At 37.2% G+C, this 14,451-nt stretch overlaps 1 protein-coding gene across 1 annotated transcript; it reads left to right on the forward strand.

Moving 5' to 3' along the window:
* Positions 1-9,178: 9,178 nt before the first annotated feature.
* On the forward strand, positions 9,179-14,130 carry LOC121314967 (tumor protein p53-inducible nuclear protein 1-like). Its single transcript, XM_041248772.1, has 4 exons — positions 9,179-9,387; positions 11,222-11,528; positions 12,519-12,867; positions 13,646-14,130. Exons 2-4 carry the CDS (start codon positions 11,408-11,410, stop codon positions 13,893-13,895), a joined length of 720 nt encoding a protein of 239 aa, XP_041104706.1. The 5' UTR covers positions 9,179-9,387; positions 11,222-11,407; the 3' UTR covers positions 13,896-14,130.
* Positions 14,131-14,451: the final 321 nt, after the last annotated feature.

Genomic DNA, 14,451 nt, shown 5'->3' on the forward strand with positions numbered 1-14,451 from the left:
TAGTTGTGAATGGGGCCCACGCTGTGGAATTTTGGCTTATATATTATTTTATGCAAAAAATATAATTATATACTTCCTTATTTTGGTACGTCTTCAGAGCACATCAAGGTTCTCCCAACAAGTTCTTTCCAATTTGCATGCTTTTAATCTGACATAGCATTCTTGGGAGTATCTTTCTTGTAAATGACATTCTCTGTAATATTGCTGTTCTTAAAAATGCCAAATATACTTGATACATGCTTGACAGTATTGACAGTTTTATGGCAGAAGCTGAGCACTACTGTTTGGACTACTTTTATTTGAGCTTATTTTATTTGTATGTCAACTTTGTATAGTGTGTTTTAATCTGTTTCGCTACCATGCAAGTCATTGCCTTCTATTTGCAAAAGGTTTATATGTTGTCATCCTAAAATGAATAGGTTGTACTGAAAATAAAATTAAAAAACAAATCTAAGCAGTAATATATTTGTGTTTCTTTCATTGTTATTTAAAATAAGTTGAGTAATAAGAACAAGATTTTTTGCATAAAATGTGTTGCAGACATTCATCTTATGTGAGGATCATTTCATGGTGGTTATCGTACTACATTATTTGAACACATTTTTTTTTAAAACTGTCATTTAATAAAACAAGCAGAGGCATGTGAAATCAAACAAATCGCAAAAACAATATTATTTTTAAAAAGAGTAATAATTATTAGCAGTTTGCACTTCTAATGCGGGTCTCTTTTGGTTTTCTACAGTATGTTTAGGGAGTAGATGAAGAGTACAGGGTTAACATTGAACTTTGATGCATTAGTGCTTCAACCAGGGTCAGTCAATAAGTCTAATACTGGTAATCACAAGCTTTTGTAATTGCTAGTAATTTAAACATGTACAGTACATATCATGACTGCTTGTATGGGTATGGTGAGGTGATTATAGACAATTTGGCCACGCCCTTCCCCACCAACAGGGGTACTACCTACATTGAGGTGGAAGTTGTGGAGGTGGAGGATAGGGTTGCAACTGGATGGCAACAGCAACGCCCAGGTAAGTTTATCTGTGATTTGCATATCATACGAGGAAGTGATCTAATGAGGCAATTATTCGATAATCCTAAATGGGAGAACAATCATTCAATAAACCCTCCCCCGAATTTTAGCCTGAGCTTCTAAAAGTTTCATAGATACATGTTAGAAAATTGTGTTGTGTAACTCTGAATTTGATATCTTTGGATTTTTTTCTGAGCATTGCCATGCATTTTGATATAGTTCTGTACAAGCAATACATGAGCTTTGGTAATCTAAAACTTGGCTGTAAATGTGCCTTCTGTTTTTATGGTCAACTGATCTTTGTTTTGTTTCAAGCTTCTGAAGGTTTTCTGTTACAAGTCTGAAGTCATCTTGTTGGAGTTTGTTAATTGGAGCCTCCATCACTGTGGCAGTATAATGTAATATGCATGATGATTCCAGCACTACTGGTTGAACAAGCAGAAGTGAGTAATCTCCCAGGCTGATTGAATATGTTAATGAAAGACATGTCTGTTATGCCCCAGGGTACTCTGCCTGCTTGGAGAATATGTGCTTGGTAGTTAGGGGCCCCTAAATCTTACAGTAGGTTATATGCCAGTCAGTCATGGAGAACTGGAACTGGCAAAGCTGAGAAAACACAAGTATTATTTTCTCTGTAGCTTGACTTGTGGGGACCTTTGCTGGAAGAAGAGGAGGAAGCAAAATGTTAGATGAATTCTTTATACAGTGTATGCATAATATTAATTTGTATCTGTTTATTATCCCATAATGTATGTTTTAATCATCACATATTACTGTTTCTGCATTCTCCAGCATTGCTATCCTTCTCTGAGCAACAAAGATTTATGTAATGAGGATACTGGGGGGTGTGCATCTCAAGTCTTTTGAAAATTGCAGCCATAATTGTGGTTTAAAGGTGTTAGAAATTATTGGTCAGTTTAATTTCCATCTTGTTTATATGCTCAGGGCCCAAAGGTAAAATGTGATGTGATGACTTAAACATGGCTAGTATTCACAAGTGTATAAACAGTAGAAATGTGTGACAAAAAATACACGCGGAGGGGAAATTATATATATATATATACACACACACACACACACACACACACACACACACACACACACACACACACACACAGCTCTGGAAAAAATTAAGAGACCACTGCAAATTTTTCTTAAATCAGCATCTCTACATGTATGGCAGCCATTCCATTCCAGTGTCTGTTGAATTCCAACACAGGCACACCTCATTCTACTGAATGAGGTACTGATTAGGGGATCACCTGAACCAAATCTTATTTAACGAGGAAAAGTATAAAAACCACTCTTGTGGTCATCACTATCCTCTTGCAATAGGACTAGCTGGTTGGCAAAACAGTGCTAGTACTACCTCAATAGTGACTGGAATCAAAAAATAACTATTGACCATGCCCAAAGAGCTGAAAAGGAAAGCTTTGAGTGAGGAAAAGAAGGGTTCAATTCTGGCTTTACTGGCAGAGGGATACAGTGAGCGTCGGGTTGCTTCCATCCTTAAAATTTCAAAGACGGCGGTTCATAAGAACAAGGTCAAGCAGCACACATTGGGGACAACAAAGCTACAGACCGGCAGAGGGCGAAAACGACTCTCCACTGACCGGGATGACCACCAACTCATTCGAATGTCATTCAGCAACCGTAGGATGACATCAAGTGACCTACAAAAAGAATGACAAACGGCAGCTGGGGTGAAGTGCACGGCGAGGACGGTTCAAAACAGGCTCCTAGGGGCAGGGCTGAAGTCGTGCAAAGCTAGAAAAAAGCCCTTAATCAATGAGAAGCAAAGAAGAGCCGGGCTGAGGTTTGCAAAAGACCATAAGGATTGGACCGTAGAGGACTGTAGTAAGGTCATCTTCTCTGAGGAGTCCAATTTTCAGCTTTGCCCAACACCTGGTCATCTAATGGTTAGACAGAGACCTGGAGAGGCCTAAAAGCCACAGTGTCTTGCACCCACTGTGAAATGTGGTGGAGGATCGGTGATGATCTGGGGGTGCTTCAGCAAGGCTGGAATTGGGCAGATTTGTCTTTGTGAAGGACGCATGAATCAAGCCAAGTACAAGGTTGTCTTGGAAGAAAAGTTGCTTCCTTCTGCTCTGACAATGTTCCCCAACTCTGAGGATTGGTTTTTCCAGCAGGACAATGCTCCATGCCACACAGCCAGGTCAATCAAGGTGTGGATGGAGGACCACCAGATCAAGACCCTGTCATGGCCAGCCCAATCTCCAGACCTGAACCCCATTGAAAACCTCTGGAATGTGATCAAGAGGAAGATGGATGGTCACAAGCCATCAAACAAAGCCGAGCTGCTTGAATTTTTGCACCAGGAGTGGCATAAAGTCACCCAACATCAATGTGAAAGACTGGTGGAGAGCATGCCAAGACGCATGAAAGCTGTGCTTGAAAATCAGGGTTATTCCACCAAATATTGATTTCTGAACTCTTCCTAAGTTAAAACATTAGTATTGTGTTGTTTAAAAATGAATATGAACTTATTTTCTTTGCATTATTCGAGGTCTGACAACACTGCATCTTTTTTGTTATTTTGACCAGTTGTCATTTTCTGCAAATAAATGCTCTAAATGACAATATTTTTATTTGGAATTTGGGAGAAATGTTGTCAGTAGTTTATAGAATAAAACAAAAATGTTCATTTTACCCAAACACATACCTATAAATAGTAAAACCAGAGAAACTGATAATTTTGCAGTGGTCTCTTAATTTTTTCCAGAGCTATATATATATATATATATATATATATATATATATTATATATATATATATATATATATATACGTTTGCACCTCTGGAGATATATAGAGTATTCCTTTAAGACTGCTTGTTTAATTATGGAGACTAGGCTTTTTTTACCCCTTAATATTTTATCACAGTTAAAAATAAATGACCACCCTAGGAATTAAGCCCATGTACCTACCATTGGTGCTAGCTATCCAGACGCTCTCCTCGCTGAGTTATCAATAGCAAACAGGAATTCCTAAATCATTAATGCTGGCAGGTGCATTGCAAGCCAGATGTCTAAAAGAAGATGGGTTAAAATAATACCTAGACAATATAGTCAAGTGCTTGAACACTACAGGGAGGTATACGGAAGGTATGAAGAGATTTAGCGTGACTGTTCAGAACAAAGCTAGTAATAATATATAGCACACACCTTGATCGTTGCATATCTTGGCATCATAAGTGGCTATAAATTCTTACTATGTTCAAAAGGCATGTTAAGCACTTGATGTACTGTGTGAGATGATTATCGGATGACAATCTTTCCTGCCCTTTTAGTCAGGGTTACCACACCCACTGCGCAGGAGAAGACTCGACCTGCCGATGTAATCCAGACCCGTCATTGCTCAGGTAAGGAGGTTTTGTCACAGTCCCCGATATTTATTGTTTCCTTATACTGAAGTTGTAAAGTAAATAACAATGTCCTCTCTGTACTCACATACTCAAATTGTCAATACAGGTGTTAAAAATAGAATAATCTGCTTAGAAAGCATTCTGAAAATGCTGTGCATGGAAAAGTACACAGATCTTCCCCTGCTGAGATATTCCAAACACTAACATGGATACACAAGAAACGCAGACAAGTTCAGAGAAGTGCGTCCAATCATCAAAAAAAAAAAAAAAAAAAAAAAAAAATTGGCTTTGTGTTGCTGTTAAACAAAAAATAAATTACCTATATTTATCGCTTGATAAAATAACATTACATGTTTTGCTTGTATAGCCTTTGCATGCAACAAAAGGGACATGGCTCTACAGGCAGATTGGTGAGTAAACAGTAATCTGCTGTTTCACTGCACTTTGAGGATCTTTTAAAAACGACTCGAATCTACTTTATAAAGTTACAGCTTGAAGAAAAGAATAAATGTATGTCGGCGTTATACTTTTTCTAAGGGTACAACACGACCATATCTGAAGCTGGTTATCATATATCATGATTTGAAACAACTCTGAATTGAACCTTGTCTTACTTTTTTTGCTATATGGTCTCCTTTTTTCAAACAGAAATGAAAAAATAATCATTTTAAAATGTCGACACTGCATCATGATAGACAGAAAGGTAATTTACACTCCACAGGTGAGCGTATTTATCTAACAGGAACTTGCAGGAGCCTAGAGTATTTATCTAGCAGGAACTTGAGTCCAGTCAGGTGCTCAGTAGAAGTCTAAAACAAATGAACAACCAAAAAATAAGTATGATCGTGTAACACCTCCCTTACTTTATTTTTTGCATTATAGCCAATGGTTATAAAACTACAAAGCGGAATGTAATTCAATATGCTGATGTAAGTTTATTCAGCAGGTTTAAGTCGACTTTATGAAGCAAAATGTGTTAATTCTATAGGGTGATGCAAAACTTTTGGCCATAGCTGTAGATCTAGATTTGGTCCTCTGGTGCAAACATAGACCCACTGTGTGTTTGCTTAATGTAGCTTGAAATGTGTTCATTGTTCACAGTTTCAGTTTCTTTATTGAGAAAAATTTTCTTGATTGGTTTGTTTCATTACAGGTAATTTCTAATTAAAAAATGTAATTTTGTATTGAAATTACTGTGTGTCCAAAGCAGTATATTTTTTAAATAATCAGAGTATTTTGTATTGAATATATATTTACCAAAGTATTTTGCCCAAGCCTGTTCTTCCTGCTATAATTCTACATATTTATTCTGTAAGAAGAATGTGCTTCTCTGATAAACAGAGAAGCCTGTTGCAGCCTTGAGCAGATGAACAGTCTCCACCACTGTACCCACTGACCAACTTCTCTGCAACCTCCTTGAACCCAAGAGGCCACAGTACTTCATAACACATATACGAGAATCTTTATGGGGCTGAGTTCCATACAAGAACAGCAGTTTTTTTAAAAGGATAGCTGCAGGGGTGACGTCAGTATCAAACAAGTATCCCACCATGGCTGACCTAGCCCTCCCTCCCCCTGGTCAGCGCTCTGCCAATTGAGCGCCGCCCTCCGGGAAGCTCCCATCCTTGGTCGGCAAAGGAATAGCCTGGACTCGAACCGGCGACATCCAGACTAAAGAGTGCATCCTGCACTCCACACGGAGAGCCTGTACTGGATGCTCTACTCGGGAGCCCCCTATTGAGTAGTTTTAAAGTGAATGCACACATTGTGGGCATTTCCTTAATAAGGGCAAAACTAACAGAACTTGTAAACTTGGTTGCTTTTTGGAAAGAGAATCCATCCCTAACTAGCACGTCATCGGCAAGCACATAAAGGCTCTGTGTGTTATTCTCCCATGTCGCTTCTTTTGTTTTGGCCTCTCAGTCACACACATCAGCATACTTGAGGTTGTGTGTTTGTATTGTGACAACCAATTTCTCAATTGTTTTTATTAATAAAAACATATTTTATAAATAGTACACATTTTGAAAAAAAAAAAAAAAAAACTTTTAAAAGTTAGCTGCAATATCAGCAAGTGCATACAGCTGTAAGTGTCAGACAGCTATGTGTACACACTCCCGCCCTGGAGGTACTTCCTGCTGTCAGCTAGCTGATGTAACTTAGAAGTGTGTTGTGTTCATTCTTCCAAACATTTCAACCATATATATAATGAAGCCAATGGAAGTTCATGCCACAAATTCATACAGGGAAATCTAATTAAGTTTACTGTACATACTGTAAAATAAACCTCTTCTCTCCTGGTTTACAGTGTTATATAACCCTTTGTGGAATTATTTAAAGGTAATTTTGTGGCCCATTTTATTTTATAATACAGTACTTACATTTTTACAGTACATAAAGATTGTGCTTTTTTAGGTTGAACTGATAAAAGAACAGTTTCAGAAAAAAAAACTGATTTTAAATAAGTATTTTATTCACTTCATAATTAATAAGTAACATGGGAATGTTAAATATTTCATCACGTTTGTATTTGAGTTACTTATGGCACGGCAATCGATTTGGAAAGAGATCAGACTGCAGCTATTCTGTACAGCTATGGCCAACAGTTTTGCATCAAGTCCAATTTTAGGATTGTGACTATATATATATATATATATATATATATATATATATATATATATATATATATATATATATATATATATATTATATTACTGTCTCTATATGCGTGCACACATAGAGACGTATTACTTCAATTTGGCGCCGCAGCGTTTATTTTAAATTGATTTAAATGATTGCGGCCCTTAAACGAGGGCGACTTTTATTAATCATACCATGCTTTACAAACGCTACGATATTTTATTACATGATTTAAGGCACTTTAGAAAGGGCCCCGTGACAGGCTCAGATCTGCAGCACTACCCTTCTGTTTTTTTTTTTTTTTTTTTTTTGCTGCTGCTTGAATACAGTACATTTACTGATAGTTAACGAATACCTGATTTGGGAGGGCAGGGGAGTACTGTACCAGCGAATCAGGAGTGCGCATTGGTTGCTATGGGGCGGGACAAGAAGAGGAGAGAGAACGGTAGTTGAGTGTGATATATATATATATATATATATATATATATATATATATATATATATATATATATATATATATATATATATATGTGTGTGTGTGTGTGTGTGTGTGTGTGTGTGTGTGTGTGTGTACGGGACTGAGTAAAATTAAAAAACAAAACAAAAAACAATTAAACCCCCTACAAGAAGATGGCCAGATTTCGGATAGTGCTTAGTTCCTCTGAGTTTAAGTTTTCACCATCCAAGCTAAGGAGGAGGTAAACAGACAGTCTTTGTTTATCCCCTTGGGTTGTCTGTCGGGACTGTACCATAAAATAAAACGTGCTTACTAAGGCGTGTGTACATTATTTGTATTACCTGGTGGATTGAGGCTGCAGCCTTTTCGGGGTGTCACATGTACATAGCCGTTTCCTTATTTATTTTTTGAGCAGGGGTAGGAAAAAAAAAATACCTTTACGTTTTTTTATTGAGAGGTTTTTTAGTCCAGTGTTTCATGTTACATTTTTCAATTTTTGTTAGTTTTTCGTTGTGTTTGAAAAACTACAAAGCAGTATGTAATTCAATATGTTAACATAATATTATTCAGCAGGTTTCATTCGATTTTATAAAGTAAAATGAGTTAATTCTATAGGGTGATGCATAACTTTTGGCCAAATATGTAGGTCCTATCCCTTTATTGTAATACAATAAATACCTACAGTACTAGTACAAAACTGTTAACACATGATAGGTAAACTATGGAACTGGAAAAGGGATAGGAAGAAAGGTATCTCTAGTAAGACTGGTCCTGCTTCAAGCAGACAAATATCTGCTTTAACTGGTGCATCTCTGCTGGCCATTGTATAATCTTGATTTTGAGGTTATGGTGTACCCTTTTTATCTAACTGTAAGAACAGGATATATTTGGAAATCATTGCTCAAGGCTGAAACATGCTGTTTAAAGATGTATACACTCATTATGCCATACTCAGTATCCTAGTACTAAGCAAGCAGCATATGCCCCAACACACACGAGGGAACATTGCGGTCTTGTATCTGTGCCAATCAGTGATTATCTTCTAAAGGAGTATGATGAAATACAATGCTTACTGTTGTGTTGGGCATGTTACTCCATTATGTCCCTGCTAAGATGTTAAAGCAATTTGATTTAAAAAGTGCACCAGGTTATTTTATTATTATTATTATTATTATTATTATTATTATTATTATTATTATTGTCTACTTCATTTATTTTTTCACATACATTTTAAGCGAACAACATGACGTAGCCCGCCTACACAGATGAAAGCTCGAATTGTCACTTCATACGCTCCTTTGTCAGTAGTGAATTTTAGCACCAGTAAACCAAAAAACCTACAGAGAATATATACAATTTATTTAATCACATCTTTCTGCCTCAACAGAATTTAAATGATACCTCATAGTTTAGCCTAACAATAGCTGTTTATTTAACTCGGCAACACCAGTTTCTCGTTGTCCTAACGCAAGCCTCCCTCTCAAGTTGCTGCTTTGGTAGTTGCCCAGACTTGTTCAGTCGCTCGCAGGCAGGTCACGTGCGTTAGTGACAGCTTTTAGAAAGATCCTATTGGTCAGATGTTTGTCGGCGAAAATGCTCCCATAGGCCTGGCAAACAAAAAAAAAAAAAAAAACGTCAGCACCGATCAGCTGTTAATGTTCCACAACAATAACAAAGGGATCAGTTTGGACCTAGAGAGAGTAAGGAAAGTTATGCGAGCCACAGGGTCCAGCAACTAACGTTTCTTCTGAGAAGAAAATCTTATTTTTGTAACATATATTTTTGTTTTGTTTTTCTACCTCAAAGTGTTAACTGTTCAAGATTTTACCTGCCTATTTACAGAAAAGGACAACAATTAAAAACAAAACTACAGGTCAGTGTTCTTTGTAATAATAATAATAATATCCATAGATTTGCTGCAGCAAATATATATGTGAATGGCTGCATTCGTCGCGATTAAACGATGTTGTGGTGTTTAGGGAAAGTTGACAAGTCGGTGGTTGGACAATGTTTTTCAAAGTACGACTGCATTAATGTTACATTAGCTGTATTAAAAAATATGGTCCTTCGGTTCGTATTAATCATTTAAAAGAGGAATAGCGCTACCAATGTACGTTGTAGATAGACGGTATTCAAACAGTTCCAGAGTGGTAGCCGTCCGCCCAAGGGTGTTGGGTTACTTTTTTAGTATTTTTTTCCTCGGGGTCCAGACAGCCCTCCCCTGGCAGGAGGCAGTACACAGTTGCCTGAGCGAGGGCGCGAGCTGTTTTTAGGCGTAACTAAACATAACTCAAGTGGACCTTTGCCGGTTTCCTGTTGTAGATCTGAAGGCTAGAAATAACATCGCACGTAATTAACAAACACTACAGACACGCTGACTACACAGATGGGTTATTTTTAATCCCGGGCAGAAGACCTAAAAAACGAAATATTTTAAGGTATGCGTTCATGTAGAATAGATTAATATTCCAAATTATGCATACACGTTTTAATTGAAATAAAACCATGTGCACCTGAAGTCTGGATATTATTAATTTAACTAGGTAGGATTCAATAAGTTTATAGACTTTTTGTCCTTGGCTCGTCACAAGCGTTTCAGAGGGTTGCCTTCGTCGCCATTATTCGTATTTCGCGCAGTTAAAGGAGCCTTGCAGCATAACGGGCTTTGACTTGAAAAATCTTTTTAAATGCAGTGTATGGAAGACAAAACAGGGCCTCAAAACACCGACTGTGACGTAATACACAGTGACAGCGTAACCTGGAAAAGTATTCCAATAGCGTTATACATGATTGGTATACCGTTGAGCATCATAAACAATATGGTCTAAACATTTTTGACGCAATATGTAGCAACTTGCCAACAGGATATTTTTTTAGACAGCTCCCTAAAATAGCATGTTACCTAGTTTGCAGCTGGATTGACTGGGTAAAGGTTGCAAGCATCTACTGTTTGTATTTCAGTTCCTTTTATCAGTGAACAGGTGCACATGATAACACAGAAACTGTTTTGCATAGATTTTAAACAAACACACAGAACCAAACAGACACAGCCATGAACAAAGGGATACATTACTCCCTCCCTTTGCTCCAGAAAGGACACAGCTGTGGTTTTGCTAAGCTGTAAAGAAGGGGGAAATACCGTTTGGACAGTATCCAATAATTAAAACAGGCAGAACCTGTGAAAAAGGTACAGCTCACAGGATCATTAAAGTGACAGTACATAGTCATTGTGCTTTTCGCAATTCCACAGCAACCTTAAAGAAAATTGTAAAGAAGACTAACAAGGTCTTTTTAACTGAGAACATAATACATTTTGTTTCCAATGTTGGTAAAATGCATGATTCACAAGATGTATTCAAGGAAAAGTAATATGTATTTATTATCGTATGATTATAATGTTTTTTGATATTTAACAAGCCTATATAATAGAACTCAAACAAAAAATTAATTAAAAGACCTGCACCTTTATTCCACTCAGCTGTGAAGAGGCTGTTATTTAAGCACACAAATGTGTGGGCAAAGTCCTATCTTTTTGAGTACTTTATTGTGTAGTACCCCACCATCATAAAAGGCTAAAACAGTTCCCTAAATTGCAGGTCATAGTCACATGCACCTCACGACTCTATTTACACTCCACCTACACTGTATATGTACGTTTTAAGAAGATTACAGGGTCTGATTGCAGTGCTTTTGTCCTTTTCTTGCAGGAGTTTGCACAAGTTGTCTGAACTGTGAATGAACTTCAACAATCTTCCCTGAGATGAAATTGTACACCTGTGCACTTTAATATCTTACCAGCTGTCTGTCTGAGCCACTCCAGTAGCTGACTTTGAGTGATTTCAGATTTCAACATTAAAAATAGTTGTTGTTGCCAAAGTCTTTGTTTCTTAACAATGTTCCAGAGGTTTACCAGCACTCTTTTTGGACGTGCTGAAGATGGAAGTGACTGTAAAACAGAGCCTGATTTTAATGAAAAGGAGGATGATGACCAATGGATTCTTGTTGATTACTTAGGTAAGAGGTGTATAACTTAATGCATTGTTTTTATAGTGTCTCCTGTAAGTGGAACATCTCTTTCTGTTCAGACTGTCTGAGATGACCATACATGCAATTTTGACAGTCCCTTCTCATACGTCCCTTATAAATGACTTACTTTCAAATACAGATACTTACATTTTTATCAAGGTTGAATTTGATCACAATTGTCAAAGTTTACATTTTTAATGAGTTGTAAACAAAAACGAGGCGATCCACCCCTAGCATTTTAACCTTATCTCTGTGTATTGTGAATAAAGTTTTTGGGAAATACGTCTTTTTGCTCTGGGACGATGTATTGCACTTGTTTTTTTAAATCGACAAACTTTATTCAGTGTAGGAATCCCAGAATAACCATAACCATGATTTTCAAACCACAGGTAGGTTTTTGAAGTTTGCGACTGCCTAATATGTGTCATAGTTCAAGGCTCAAAGCCCTTAAACTATAAATAGGAATCTTTGTTGTCTGTAGCTTTTATTCTCCTCCCAGAAATGTCTGGCTTACCCTCCTGCTAAATTGGTAAATTAAAAATGAAGGGCATGTATTGTGTGTACAAAAAAAATTGTCACAAGCATCCTTGCAGTTTTAACATTTGGCCACTGGTTAACACAGAATGCTTAAAAACAAAAATGTTAGAGGTACAAAATAATGAAGTGACATAAAATGGGTAAATAAAAATCACAGGGTTGTTTTGCAAAAGCTGAAACTTCTACAGTGGGTATTGCAGACCGTCATACTAGTGAAACCACTTTGTAGCAGCTTCTTCAGCCACTGTGGGTTTCGATACCCATCTCAAAATGACGTTTGCTCTGTATTCATTATTGTTTTTGTTGTCTCCCCCCCCCCCCCTTCCCCCGCATTTCTATTTCTGATTATTTTCCTGTATTCCATTTTATTTTGCTGTTGCTTTCTACCTCTGCACCACCTTCCCTACTTCCTTCCCAATGCAATCCCTGCCTGCTGTTCAGTCGATGCTTGCACTGCTACCTCTAGAGAAGAAGCAGACGTCTATGAGAAGGACACTTCTTCACTGGACTGCCCATCCCTTTTCTCCTCCTCCTCTTCTCTAGAGTTCACTGGTGACCCTAGTGACCCTGTCTTTCTCCAGCTCGACTGCTGTGCTTTGGAGGAGAGCTGGTTTATTACCCCTCCCCCATGCTTCACTGCAGATGGACTCACCCCTGTCCTAGTTGAGGCCAGCCCCATGGAGAACCTCCTCATCGAGCACCCCAGCATGTCTGTGTATGCTGTAAACTTCCACCACGGCATGAAGGAGACCGCAAGGAGGTCAAGGTCTGCAGATAAGCCCATTTTCAGGTACAGTATCTTACTATTAACATGCTTTTCCCATGGCTATACTACACATTTACCATAATTTACCCTGTTTTGCCATACCTTGCTATTCTTTACAATGTTACTTGTGCTTTACCATGCTTTTACTATGCTTTATTATGCCTTGCTATGATGTTACTGTGGGATTTATAAGGGCTGCCCAATTCCTGGTATTCTCTTTCTCAGAAATGCGCTGGGGGATTTAAAGTGCACACTCGTTATTTTACAATTTGACACAATTTACAAATTTGGTGCTTTACTGTATAAGGCTGAGCAACAGTCTGGCCTTGAAGTGTAATATATTAGTGGCTCACATTTATGCCAGTTTATTGTTTATTATGACCAACATGCATACGGTCACAGTTTGTGGTGTACTATATTATATTGAACATCGTTTTAAATAAAGTACAAAAGATGTTACATTAATTTTATATAAGAATCTTAGGTTGTATGGAGGTCTTTGTCTTTACAATCAGTTTTAATTACATTATATCTGTGTATTCAATTGTGGTGAAACTTGATGTCCGTACTGTGATCTAGAGGTGGAATGAAATTACATTTAAGTTGTCTGTCTTTCCTAAAACATTGGTTTATGTGTTGATTTTGAAATCAACACTTTGTTGTAAAAGTGAAGTTGCAAAGAAAAAATGCTCATCAAAATGTAATAAAGAGCACATAAAACATGATCGTCTGTATTCTCAGGGTCGATTAACATTCATCTCATGCAGTTAATAGCTGATGTTAACTGGCTCTCTTATTGCAGGATGGAAGCACAGTGTAAGAGGGGCCAATCTTTTAGCTGCTGTGCAGCTGCGATGGCTGCACACACCAGTTTCCTTGAACAGTCCACGCACACACGGCTCGCTCAACGCTCCAAGGAGAACGTAGAGAGGCCGCACTTGACCCGTAACGCCCTTCGTCGCCAAAATCTTGCCAGAGATTGCCACTCTTACCAAGCTAAACAACGTGGATTCTTGGTGCACCAGCCCAGCCAGAGGCAGTTCAACTATTGATGGTGTACTAAGCTAATTTGTCTCTGTAACAAAGATATAATCAGTTTTTTTTTTTTTTTTTTTTTTTTCCAGCTCGCAGGTCACATTACTTAGTCTGCTAATATAAAATGTTTAGAGTTTCACACTATTTTGTGACAATTTTAAAATGTAGGGTTTAATATCACTTAACGCCTTGTTAAAATTGTGGACTTTTACTGTGCTGTATAAAAATAAAAAATAAAAAAAAATCAGAAAATCAAAAAATATTTTTATGTGTATAATATATAAAAAATATATATATATATATATATATATATATATATATATATATATATATATAACATCAATATCAACTTGGTGTATGTGTGATAAATGTGAATGTTTGTATGTGTGTATGGCGTACTCAACATATTAACATGGTATGCATGACTGTGTAAAAATAGTGTCCAGAAAAGTGAAAACAAAAACAAAAGTGTTTCATTCTGTTTTTCATAATCACTTGTTTTTGATTTACAGTAAAACTCAGGGTCAGAATGTTTCAGCTGTACAGTTTATTAAAAAAAAAGATTACTTGACA

The sequence above is a fragment of the Polyodon spathula genome, chromosome 4, assembly GCF_017654505.1.
Source record: "Polyodon spathula isolate WHYD16114869_AA chromosome 4, ASM1765450v1, whole genome shotgun sequence".
Classification (NCBI taxonomy): domain Eukaryota; kingdom Metazoa; phylum Chordata; class Actinopteri; order Acipenseriformes; family Polyodontidae; genus Polyodon; species Polyodon spathula.

What these genes read in the sequence shown, in the direction of transcription:
- LOC121314967 (XM_041248772.1), top strand. Translation starts at nt 11,408, where the DNA reads ATGTTCCAGAGGTTTACCAGCACTCTTTTTGGACGTGCTGAAGATGGA. An exon ending in GATTCTTGTTGATTACTTAG is followed by an intron (nt 11,529 to 12,518) that starts GTAAGAGGTGTA and finishes CCTGCTGTTCAG; the next exon opens with TCGATGCTTGCACTGCTACC. An exon ending in GCAGATAAGCCCATTTTCAG is followed by an intron (nt 12,868 to 13,645) that starts GTACAGTATCTT and finishes CTCTTATTGCAG; the next exon opens with GATGGAAGCACAGTGTAAGA.